Source organism: Nicotiana attenuata, unplaced genomic scaffold (assembly GCF_001879085.1).
Source record: "Nicotiana attenuata strain UT unplaced genomic scaffold, NIATTr2, whole genome shotgun sequence".
NCBI classification, from domain to species: Eukaryota; Viridiplantae; Streptophyta; class Magnoliopsida; order Solanales; family Solanaceae; genus Nicotiana; species Nicotiana attenuata.
Genome location: NW_017670271.1, coordinates 1,338,511 through 1,351,583, shown reverse-complemented (window position 1 = coordinate 1,351,583; position 13,073 = coordinate 1,338,511). Strand labels below are relative to the sequence as shown.

Sequence of the window (13,073 nt, the reverse complement as noted above, 5' to 3'; positions counted from 1 at the left end):
ATTAATCTTATTGATTAGCGTACCCGNGTTCCGCAGAATATATGACTCATGATCCTTTAGGTTCTTTAAATCCGTAGGTGGTGTAGCTACCGAGATCAATGCAGTCAATTATGTCTCTCCTAGAAGTTGGTTAGCTACCTCCTAGTCACATGACAACAACTTTACCAGCTACGCTAAGGCTCCCATTCCCTATTCATCCTCATAATTACATAATTAAAAGACTAGAATTTTATTAATATTACAATCAATTATGGAGATAACGGTGCATAGGGATGTACATGGACCGGGTTGGTTCGATTCTTATCAAAACCAAATCAAACCAACTATATCGGTTTGGATTGGTTCGGTTTTGTCGGGTTTTCGGATTTTTTGTTACTTAAATATTATTTCAATCTTACTTTGTTAAATTTTTGATAAGTAAATATATGTTTAGTAAAAAATATATAAATTGACAAACATATTATCTGTTAAAATATTCTTATGGGAAATTTTTCTTAGTAACACATAATAGTTATTTTCCTAGTCGTCTGACAATAATTTTCGTTGATGTACACTCTCAAAGTTAACTGAATTTAATAATTAAACGTAAAAATAAATATGATACCTAAATAATAGTAATCACTTCATATTCGAAAAAAGATACAAGAATTAATAGATCTTAACATATGATATGATATAGAAGAACAAAGAGATTGACGTATTTCAGTAACACTTGATAAGAAAGTGATCATACAATCCATTATTTAAGGTTAATAAATATGGAGCACTTCATATTCTATTAAATATTATATCCCGCAAGAGAATCCAAAATATTTCTAGATATTTTTTAAAGAAAATTCTATGTAAAACCTTAAAAGTATATATAAAAATTATATATTTATATGTCGGTTTGGTTCGGGTTTTTTTACTCAATACCAAACCAAATCAAACCAAATCTAGTCTGCTTTTTTAATCGGTTTGCTTTGACTTTTCGATTTGGTGCGATTTTTCGATTTGGCTGTACACTCCTAACGGTGCAATCGTTAAAAAAAGAATACTATAATACATTCGGTAACTTTACGACAAATTTTACTTGGTATATGAGACTATATTACAAGTCAGTAAAACTTATCCAAATCCAAAACAGGCTTCAATACTTGTTAGTGTTGAGCGTAATATCGCAAATCACAAGGAATGTTCATATTACAACCGCAAACGCGAGGAAGTTTGTAGTTATCCTTAGATAAAAAGAATAAAAGGATGAATTTTGCACACTAAATAAACCTCCAGAATTGGGATAGAATACAGGCCGAGTTATCCTTCTCATTTTTGTACTTGTATATCCAAAATCCTCTACATGTCTAAACTTGAAATGTTAAAACAAATAGGCCTAATATGAACTTGATTCACTGATTTGCTAAGTTCTCTCACATGAAATCATAATCATCATAACCATCGTAAGCGTTAATTACTGCATCGTCGTCTGCCCGACCAACTTGCAGCTGCTTCTTTTTCGCGCCTGTAAAGAGAAGAGACTGCTTAAATCTCTGCCACCCAGCGTTGTCAATGGAAACAAGCATTAAAAAGTGCACAGGTCTATCAGGGCTTTAAGCGCAATTAAAGTGTGGGCTTAGTTAAAAAAGGCGCAACGAAGAAAAAAATAAAAGTATATACGTAATGTAAGAAAAAAAGTAATAAGTCCATTCATAATGATTTCCTTAAAAATTAATAATGTCTTTTAGCCAATTATATTAATTATTTTGTACCATTCTATTCAAGATATAGAACTTATTCGCTTTAGTGCCTTGCCTACGCTAAAGCACAGTCTAAGTAAGGCAAAGCGCATACCCTGAGCTCTTTTGAGCTTCACGGCTTAAGCGCGCCTCAAATGAGCCTTTAACAACACTGCTGCCACCGCGAATCAGTTTTACATTTCAAGCATATAAAAGTGGCCATAGTAATACCTATTTTCTTCTTGTTCGTATTCGCTTCTTTTTCTTCTTTAATCTTCTCGTTAGAAATTGCATTAACACACTTGGAAACTTCGTTAGTGTCTTGCCCATTCAATGCAGTCATGGACAGTCTCATAACATCCTTGAGCAATCCAATGTAATGGTAGCTTTTCTACAAGAAATAAGGCATAATTCCTGAGTGAAGCCCCAACAATCGACAAATGAGATAACTACAGATAAAGCAAACTTAGCAAACCTCATATGGTCGCAACTTATGAGAAATAAGCTCAGCATATTCCGCGAAATCACTCTCAGATTTAGGAATGACACTATCAAGGGTTTTATCATCGCCGCCTTTCTTAGCAAACAGTTCCGTTGTCGATCTATAATCAGCTTCTTCCACAAGCCTGTAAAGGAGAAATGAGATGAGGATTGGGGATGGGTAACAAGTATACATGTCACACGGCTCATATGTTCTGCAATATCTTGTCCATAGAGAGGATGACCACATGATTATCCCAACAATCAAATTCAGGACACAGAACAAAGTTTGTTCTGATTTCAACTGCTTTCATATTCTGATATCAGGTACAGCAGATCTCAATTGCTTATTTCTGCTAAATATACCGCTAAGCTTTTCATCATACAAGGATGATAGACAGATTTACATTTAAACAATGTAGAATGTATTGCTTGAAAAATGGAAGCTCAGACTGCCAGCCACACATAACCACCCAATCGACATACTGCAATTGCATTTAGGATAACAGCAAAAGAAACATTATGCGACAGTAAGAATTCACAATGTATTCCACTTTAACTCTAATATGTTGCTGCAGAATGACAGTAACTTCTAGTGCTTAAAAGCGAAAATCGCAAAAAAGCGACAAGGTCCAAGGGAGTGGGACTTGAAGCGGGAAGCAGAGTGAAGCACGCGTTTCTTTGAAGTGAAGCGTACAATTTACGAATTATAAAAAATATCGAACATATATGAATTTAGTACAGTGAAGACCAAATTGAAATTTATAAAACTAATTTCAGCATCCAATAAACGATAATGCCGATATTAATCCGACTTTCCAAAGTTGAGATTCAACGAATCGATTGTTTCTCGTTGTGATCACTTAGAGCGTCATTATTTGAAAGCATACTTCTTTGAAGCACATTGTTTAACCCATGAAGGGATAACCTCTTGCTTTGCAATCACTTTAAGCGACCAAGCAATGCCTTTTAATAACACTGATAATATCCTATCGGCTAGATTATTGAGTTCTGTTTCTCACCTTAAATAGGAAGCATGAACAACAAACATTAATAAAGACAATATATGCAAACTGCTTTTACCTTTGTTGACGTAGTTTTTCTGCTACTGGATCCAGAGGTACCTCCTCTCTATCAACCAATACTTCCTTGCCTTTTTCTTCCCTAGATTTTGCAGCAGGCTTGTTGGAGACCTTCTCAACAGGCGGTTCTGGTTTGGGTGCCTGACTGATTCAAAATATGTAAGTTCTTTTTTTTTCTGGGTCAACTCATAATATGTAAGTCGATAATGCCAAGAAGTGGAATACATTCCATAAAAAGAGTAGCATCCAGGAGACATCACCACAATATGATAACCAAAGAATTGATGTGAAGCAGGAGCACATCGCAATCACTACTAGTGTGTACCCAAAACATAATACAATATTTTAATGAACTTTCATCAAAAAAATAATTTAAAATATTAAAAAAAAAAGTGTTAACCGCATAGGACTTTAGTCCTACCATTACCCGGGGCATTTAGAGTTTGCCTTTCACCAGGCAACCCAGTTTTTTTTCCCCCTTTGAAGTGGTAAATATTATTGATGTTAAGAACACCATCACTAAGGAAGTGTTGTGATTACATCCAAAAGTTCGTAAAAGGGGGGGAGGGGGGAACCTGGCTATCTATACAAAAGATTCTAGGATCTGTAACATAGTTTCACTATCATCTATCCAGGCAACCCCAACTCTGACTTTGTAAAACTAGAACAGCTAGATTTTGAAGGAAAAGAAATGAGAACTACAATATTCTCCACCACACTAGACAATAATATGGTACAGTAATCCTCTAGAACCTATGATGGTACAGTAATCCTCTAGAACCTATGATATAGTAAAATTCTTCTTTGACTCTGCAAAGACGTCTGATACAAAAAGATCTTTGCTTAAGAACCATTCTCGTATAGCTTCACTTAATTACTTGGAGGATTACTATATAAAATACATGCATATAAGCAATTTATCCAAAAAATGGCATGCACTTAGCCTCAATGCATATAAAGTGATACGCAAGTAAAATAAATACAAAAGAGACCACAAATCAGATTACACTTCCAGGTTTGCGGTTTGCCTGCAAAACATGCCAAAAATATGCACTCAATAATCCCTTCAAAATATAGTCTTTTGCATCTATCTGTGGGAGGTTATTAATAGACATATCCATGCAGCGATACGAGGAATAGAAGCAACATGTGTAAATGTCAGGAATTACTCGAAAATCCAAAGAACACTTCCGAACTTTTTCAGAGACTTAACGAACACCCTATTTCTAGGCAATTAATGCATAATTAGACACATGCTTCAACAATTAGAATACTGCAAGGATATTCACGATATGGAAGCCAGAAATCGATAACTCATTAACCCTACCGGAGTAGTCTCATCTTCATCTTCCCAAGATTCCTTTATATCATTATCTTCAGCATCTTCATCATCCCATTTACTCCTTGGTTGATCCTTTTTGAGAAGATCTGGAATCTGTTCATCCTCTGAAATGGCGTATACTAGTTATTAATATCTACAGAACAACAATGTCTCTCACAACTATCAAAATTTGTCAAGAAAACTGAACATCACTGTTCTTCAATACAGAGATAATATGTATAGTAAATGCCTAATGTTCATCACCGACTTCCTTCAGTTTTTTATCCAAGTTGACACTTGACACTGAGTCTTCTTTGGGTGATAACTGTTTGTACACAACTATGTACACCAATAAATGCTTTAGCAATAAATTCAAGTGACGTGGCTTTAGTTCTTAATCACCCACAAGCATGTACTGAAATTTTTTAATAGAATAATTATGGCATTAGCAGGTTATTGGATGGCCTTTATTCTCATAAAATTCTCAATGCAGTAGTAATGGCACTATCAGGTCTTCATTGTCATCTTATTTTCTGCCAAGATAAGATGAGAATGAAACCCTGTAAATATGAAACATAGATGATACACTAGTATGCACCCCTCCCATAAATTGTATCAACGCCCCCTCCTAGTAAACTTGGATCCTTATTGCATAATCACAACCATGTTATCTGATCAATCAATCAACAATGCCTCAATTCTAAACTAGTTGATATCTACTATATGAACCCGCTATATCCTATCTGCTCTATTCAGGCCCATGCCATTCCAATACAAAATTATCTCTTTTAAAAACAAAATTTGGAGTTCTCAATAACTTGAAGTCCTCTAAATATAACATATAACCATACACAACCATATAAATGTCTCACCAAACAAGAAAAGCTCCAAACAAACACCTAACTTGATGTAAGTGCCAAAAAAAGTAAGTGTTCTCTATAGCCTCAAATTCTTCAACCCCGTGACAGCATACATTTAAGGTTGCACCACAGTTTCACTTCATTAAAAAAAATTTCCTTCTGTCCAAAGAATCTCTATCATCAATGGAAAAGGAAACAGGGACATGATAAAAGTTGAATTCGATCCAACACGCTGCGAGTTAATCTATAGCCCAAAGAGAGGTACTGCTCCTTCCTAGTAGATAGTCCTTTTCCAACCCTTACACTTGACATTGACACTGCAGTATCTAATCCACCTAACCTATTTCTCTCAGAAACCCAAGTCAACAACAAAGGAAAAAATGGCCATAAGCCTTCTCCATAATCAATTCGTGAATTAACCCATCTTCACCTTGTTCGCTCGAGCATCACGACTCTCTTTAGCTATATCGGAGTTGCATCAATGATCTCTCTCTAGTCTCTCCCTTACAGAAGCCTTCTATGCGTCAGATAACTGAAAACTATTTTCAACCTTTTAGCTAATAGTTTAGCGACAATCTTATATACACTGCCCACAAAACTAATGAGTCTAAAATCTTTTTAACTCCGTAGCTCCACCTTTTCAGGAATTAAGGCTATAAAGTAACTTATTTGTTTTCATTTCTTCAATCCAGTGTTTAAAAAAGCGCCCGCTTCCTCGCTTTAAGCGAGAAGCAAAGCGAAGCGAGAAGCTGCACGCTTCACCCTGCTGAAGCGACTCAGGTGTAGAAAAGCGACCGCTTCCCACTAAAAAGCGAGAAGCGGGAAAGCGATGCGAAGAAGCGACCGCTTCTGTGTTTTAAAACAGACCAAGCCCTATTTTATTAAAAACGAGGTCTGGTCTTTCATTAAACGAACAAATGCAATGCGACTAGGGTTTTAAAGACACTGGTCGACTTCTTCTTCTTCATCGACTGAAAACATCAACTTCTTCAACTTCAAGTTCAAACAACAGGTATGTTCTGATTTTTCTCCTTCTTCTTCTTCTTTTTCTTCTTTTTCTTTTTCTTTCACTGTTTAAACGTCCAAAAAGCAGCGAAATGCTGGCGAATTATTTTTTTTACCTTCGGTTCTTTCTCAGAATTGATGCCAATTTTTAACGGTGAAAGAAAAAATTGCCCAGTTTACTGCCCAGGTTTTTTTTCTCCTCTGCCTAGTTTTTTTTCTTTTACCTCTAATTTTTATATCCTTTATTGTTAGTTCTTATTGTCTTTCTTATATTTTAATTTATTTTTTTTTTAATTTTCGCTTCACTTCAAAAAAGCGAACGCTTCGCTTCTCGCTTTAAGCGAAATTGGGGTTGTCGCTTTTTCTCGCTTCACGCTCTTCACAACACTGCTTCAATCCACACATCAATGCAATCCAAAGGGTGGAAAGAAGAAGCAACAATTCCTCATAGTGACAAATTATAGATTTGGGAAGAGAGAAACTAAAAACAGAAGAGCAATGCTCAATAATCATGTTCAAATACAATTAGTGCCAGCACACGGCTAATTGGAGACACAAATGGCAAGGAGAAATCTTTTGTTATAAAGCCACATTGGCTCAACCACTAGTATAATAATATAATAGCAACATAATATATTTTCAGCTATGTTGCTTTGGACTCTTCGCACATGCCGCCAGGTGCGTGTCAGATCCTCCAAAAGTAACGTACTTTTTGAGGATCTGACACGGTTGTGACAACATTTTTGGACAGTCGGAGCAATACAGATTTTCAGACACCAGGGCTTTGGTCTAGTGGTAAAAGAGTGACCTCTGATGTGTGGGTTAGGCACATGGCATGAGTTCGCACTCTACCGCAGATAAAAGCCTCATATCTGCGGGGAAGGGTAGAGGGGCAGGCCCATACTACAACTTATATAAAGTAATAATACCTTCAAACATCAGTAGAAATTAACTTTATTTCACGGTAAAAGTAATTACGTACATTAAATAGAGAAATATCAACTTACCCCAATCCTCCATGTTTATTTGATAATCTTTGATCAACCAACTATATCAGATTGAATATCTGCATAAGCAGATAAGAAGACTTCAGTCAGTTTCAAAAGAAGACCAGACCATAAACAAGCCAAAATTCAAATAGCACAAATTAACGCCTAACAAATTCAAGCAAGGCCGAAACAAATGACTTCAAATTTCCTTTGTGGCATCTAGAACACCAAGATGGATAATCCCACACAAATTGCCCGCAAATTATTGAATATTGGAATGAAACTTGCCCAAATAGAGTGAAACGGATACAGAGAACTCATAACTCATACTGGAAAATACCTATGCGTACTGAGCGCGTACACCAACCATACAATCAGGGGCAGAGGTAGTGAAGTAGCTACAGGTTCGGATGAACCAGTAACTTTTGCTTAAACTTCATACTGTATTAGAAAATTCATTAAATAAAAAAAGGCAACCCGGTGCACTAAGCTCCCGCTATGCACGGGGTCCGGGGAGGGTCGGACCATAAGGGCCTATCGTACGCAGTCTTAGCCTGCATTTCTGCAAGGGGTTGTTTCCACGGCTCGAACCCGAGAAAATTCACTAAATATGTAAAAATATTTAATCGTGAACCCAATAACTAAAACGAGCTATGGTTGGATGATAATATCGGAAACCCATAACCTTCAAATCATACAGTTTAACCTTAATTATTAATTATTGGAATGCAACTGGCCCTAATAAAGTGAAAACAACATAGAGAACTCATTCCAGTAGAAACATACTTGTACCTGTGTTTACACCAAACCATACAATTTACCTTTGCAGTTCAAAAATAAAGTGAGAATACATATATCTATATGAAAAACACATGTATTGCATCTATTGCCATGATATAAACACTTAGTATGATGTAAACACCTAATGCAGATAAGTTTTTACTGCTAGTTTGGGATTTGGAATTAAGTTGTAGTTTTTGTTTGTAAAATCGTACTAACTTATTGATATATGTATATATATAATGCCAAAATACTTAATTACACATAAAACATCAACAATTAAGGGAAAAACAAGCACCTGTTTGATATTGCGGCCGGAAAATAAGTGAGCGAAGAGGAAGATATTGTTATGGATGAGTAGCTAAAGAGCTTTGGTATCGGATTCCACACAGCGAGGAAGGAGAAAAGTTAGAAGAACACAGAATCTGGTCCGGTTTAGGGTTACTGTTCAACCGTCAACGGGCTTATCCGTTTGTTTTCTGGACCGATTCCTATTGATGAACCGGGTCGACGATATTTACTTAACTAATAAAACGATACTTTTCTCTTTTAGTTTGGCCGAAATTTTTTTCACTTTTTGGAAATTTTTTTAATTTTTTTTTCGAAATCACTATTTGGTCATAAAATTTCTAACTTTCACTTGAAGATGAATTTTAGAATTTTTTAAAAATTTGAAAAACTCCAAAAAACTATTTTTCTGTTATAAATAGAATTCTTTTAAGGTGAATGTCTATATTTTAGAGAGATTTTAAGGTTTGTTACTTGGTGGCTAAGTCACTTTTCCCATATAAATAGAGGGGCCTATTCCATTGTATTTGATCACAAATCAATAAGAATTCTCTCTCCGTACTTCTCTCTGCAATACTCTTCTTCTTCTTTTATTATTTTATAACACGTTATCAGCACGAGACTCTAACCAATTGAGTAGAAGCTTTGGGATTGAGCATAATGATTGTCAATTGTTCAACGAACTTCCTTCATGATTAAATTCTGGGTTTAAGGTATGTATCTACCGTATTTTTCTCTTTTATTCTATAATTTGATTTTAAATATAAGCAAATACAATAAATTTTGATTATAACTCTAATGGAGTTAGTAAGAAATTATAACCACTCGAAGTGGTAAAATTTTTATGTCTTGCCATGATCAAATCCATGTATGATTGTGGGCAAAGAATTGGAAACCCGTCCCATTGAACTTACTTCATTCTCATTCCCTTAAGAGAATGTGATAGCAGTATGTGATAAGTCTGAAAGAAGATAAAATTATTGCTATGAATGTATCAATGGATGTGGACGTGGCAATAGACGAAATTACAATCGTCATCATTTTGGTAATGAGAATAATAAGGATTCTCAACATAATCCTTCACTCTGTGAAAGTAAAGTTTGTCATCGATTTGACATGAGATTTTGTAAGGCACATATAAATGATTATGCACCATTCATGATATGAATGTGACAACATGTGATTTACGAATACATATTCATTTTTGGAAGAATATGAGCGTGCTAGTGGTATATACCACACTCACCTCTAGAAGGAGGTTTGAGAGAAAATAAAAAAATAATGTCATTTTTATAGCTTGAATGGTTATTGGTCACGTACCTATTGTACGCCAAAATATTTTGCTAATGTGATTATTAAAGGATAACAGTAATGCAAGAAACAAATCTTGCATATAATTTTGATCATGGCCATAATGGTATAACTTTCTCTTTAAAAGAGATATTCACCATATGAATGTTGATGAATATGTAGTAGTACCAAATTAACTGAGAGCTTTGGAAGAGCCAATTATTACTATTTTGGAGGAATACAATTGATTATCATGTCAATTTATTGTGTCGCAGTAAGTCTCAAAGAAACTTAATTGAGTTTCTAAAGTATTCGCGAAAGCGGTTGGTTATATTGAGACTATAAATAAAGGAAAGATTTAATATCTTCTATTACTACAGCTTGTAGCGGGGTAATATGTATGTGAAAAGTTACCCGCTTTATTCTCCCGTTTGTACTACACAAATAAAAGAATACCATAATAAAGTGGATGTCTATTGATATAAAAACCCATATCATAATAAACTTGGAGTTTATTGATAATTTCACATGTCATGGTGTAAACCTGAACTTTATCAATATTGATAATTTATTCAGTTGACACAATTAGTTTAGGCGTGTTAATTTAAGTATGATATGCAAAATAAAAGAGAATTTACATGGGTAAATATTAAAGCTACAAAGTTTTTACGAATTCTCTTACGTTGCTTGTTCTCATTAATTAATATACCAACTAAAATTGGGATTGAATCCCATGAATGTTGGAAATATCAAAGGTGAATATGGGATCTGTCACGACCCAAATCCATTAAAGGTCGAGATGGCGCCGGACACCACCGTCAGGCAAGCCAACACCAAATAATTAGTAAATTCTCATTTTAATATTTCTGAAATCATAAATTTCATTCAATTTAACTGGTAAAAGATGAACTTTATAGAATAGTAATAACGTTTTCCAATTTCAACACTAAGTATCTCATAATCATCCCAGAACCCAGTGTCACAAGTGCATGAGCATTTACTAAGGAATAGAATAAAATACAATAACTGCCCGAAATATAAATTTTGACGGAAAAGAAAATGCCAATACTCTTAAGGAAAACTCTGCTGGCTGCGGATTCGCACATAAGATGCAGCTCGTCTAAGTCCCCGTGTCAACCATGCCGCTGCGCCCAACTAGGTCACTAGACATACATGTGTCTGTGCAACAAAAATGCACAGCTAGTGTTGTATGAGTACGAAAACAACGCGTGCCCAGTAAGTATCCAGTCTAACCTCGAAGAAGTAGTGACGAGAGGCCGACTCCGACACTTATTAGTGATCCAACAATATGATAATATGAAATTCTAGTTAAGCATGATTTATAGAGATAACAACAAAACTCAGAATAAGAAAATAGCTGAACAATTCTTTCAGAAATATTAAAGAACCGCAAAACACTTCCTTCATTTAAAATAAATGATCTCTCAACGATGAATTTATACAAATTATAAAAAGGATTTTCAGTTATATTATCACACATAATTTCCACCGAGGACGTTCGGCCCGATCCAACATAAATGTAAATTGTGCACACTCGAGGGTCGAACGGCACAAACCATAGATGCATCTATTTCCCCACTCGTGAATCTACATGCAAGGGGTCCCCGCTCGCGAATCATACATGCGATGCGATCAAATATAAATTTAAGAAATTACCTCGCTCGCGAACCATACCTGCGACGCGGTCAAATATAAATTTAACATTTAAGTCATATCTCTTTCTTGATTCTTTTCAAAATAATGGACATTCATCTTGAAACTTTCTGAGTAAATTACCCCGCTCGCGAAACATACAAGCGACGCGGTTACCCATAAATTTCTTAAGCTATTATAATATTCCTCAATTCTTTTCGAAATTACGAAGTTCAAATGGAACCTTTTAAATCTTAAATTCTTCAAATTTCAATTCTTTCAAGACAATTATTGCTCAACTTAAATCTTGCTTCTTCTCAAGGTAAACAATAAATGTAAATCGACAGTAATATCAACAAGGCATGATGTAAACCTAGACAACCCGGACATAGGCTAGTAGCTACGCACGGACTCTCGTCACCTCGTGCGTACGTAGCCCCCAAAAATAGGAGCACATAACCATTTATTTCACCTATGGGCACAATTCCCTCTTACAAGGTTAGAAAGGAGACTCACCTCGCTCCGAAGTTGCATAACCGTTATTCCATACCCTTCCGAAAACTCAAATTGATGCCCATTGCTCCAAAACTAGCCAATAATTATGTAAACTCATTAATATATGATAAGTTACTCATTACAATCCAATTTATAATAATTCCTAACCCCGATCGAAAAGTTGACAAAATTGCCCACGTGCCCGGATTTCGAAATTTTTCGAAGATAAAATCTACCCATAAGCTCACGAACTCAAATATATAATTTACTCCCAGTTTCGTGTCCAAATCGTGGTCAAAATCCAAGAATACCAAATTTCTAGGTTTTTCTTCAAAACCCCAATTTTCACTAATTTCCCATGATTTTCCATGTTAAAATCTAGATATAATCCAAGTAATTAACTTGCAATAGGTGGAATCACTTACCATGACATGGATGATGAAAATGGAGCACCAAAATCGCTCCTAGGTCGGCTCCCATGGAGGAAATGAGATGAAATGAGCCAAAGCCATTTCTTTACACTTATACACTGCCCAGACGACTCTTCTTCGCGTTCGCGAGAGACCCGTCGTGTTCGCGAAGAAGAAAATTTCAAAAAACCATTTTTTAAACTCTTCTCAGACAACATCTAGTATAATGGCCATAGATCTTTGTACAAAACTCCAACTGCTAAATAATTTACCTTTCTGAAAACTAGACACAAAGGGCTGCAACTTACATTTTTGGATCATCTCCATTCTGTATAGATTGCGATATATGAGCCTCCGAAGTCAGACCTGCGCAACAAAGATTTCGTTCTTCGCAAACGCGAATAACAAAGTCCCTGAAGCCAAATCCTTCTTCGCGAACGCGAAGAACAACACCAGATACCAGCATCAGCTATTGCAAAACAGCCCGAAATAATCCGAAATTACCCCGAAACAAACCCGAGGCCCCCGGGACCCCATTCAATCACACCAACCAGTCCCATAACATAACACGGACCTGCTCGAGGCCTCAAATCACATCAAACAACGCTAAAACCATGAATCGCACCCAATTCAAGGTTAATGAACTTTAGAATTTCAAACTTCTACATTTGATGCCGAAACCTATCAAATCAGGCCCGATTGACCTCA

General features: G+C 35.7%; 1 protein-coding gene across 1 annotated transcript; it reads right to left on the bottom strand.

Moving 5' to 3' along the window:
- Positions 1-1,107: 1,107 nt before the first annotated feature.
- Positions 1,108-8,702, bottom strand: LOC109237071 (eukaryotic translation initiation factor 3 subunit J-like). The gene is made up of 7 exons (XM_019403323.1): positions 8,528-8,702; positions 7,468-7,526; positions 4,602-4,720; positions 3,276-3,415; positions 2,188-2,338; positions 1,944-2,103; positions 1,108-1,498 (listed from the first exon to the last, which is right to left on the bottom strand). The coding sequence occupies exons 2-7, from the start codon at positions 7,478-7,480 to the stop codon at positions 1,407-1,409; spliced, it is 675 nt and encodes a 224-aa protein (XP_019258868.1). The 5' UTR covers positions 7,481-7,526; positions 8,528-8,702; the 3' UTR covers positions 1,108-1,406.
- Positions 8,703-13,073: the final 4,371 nt, after the last annotated feature.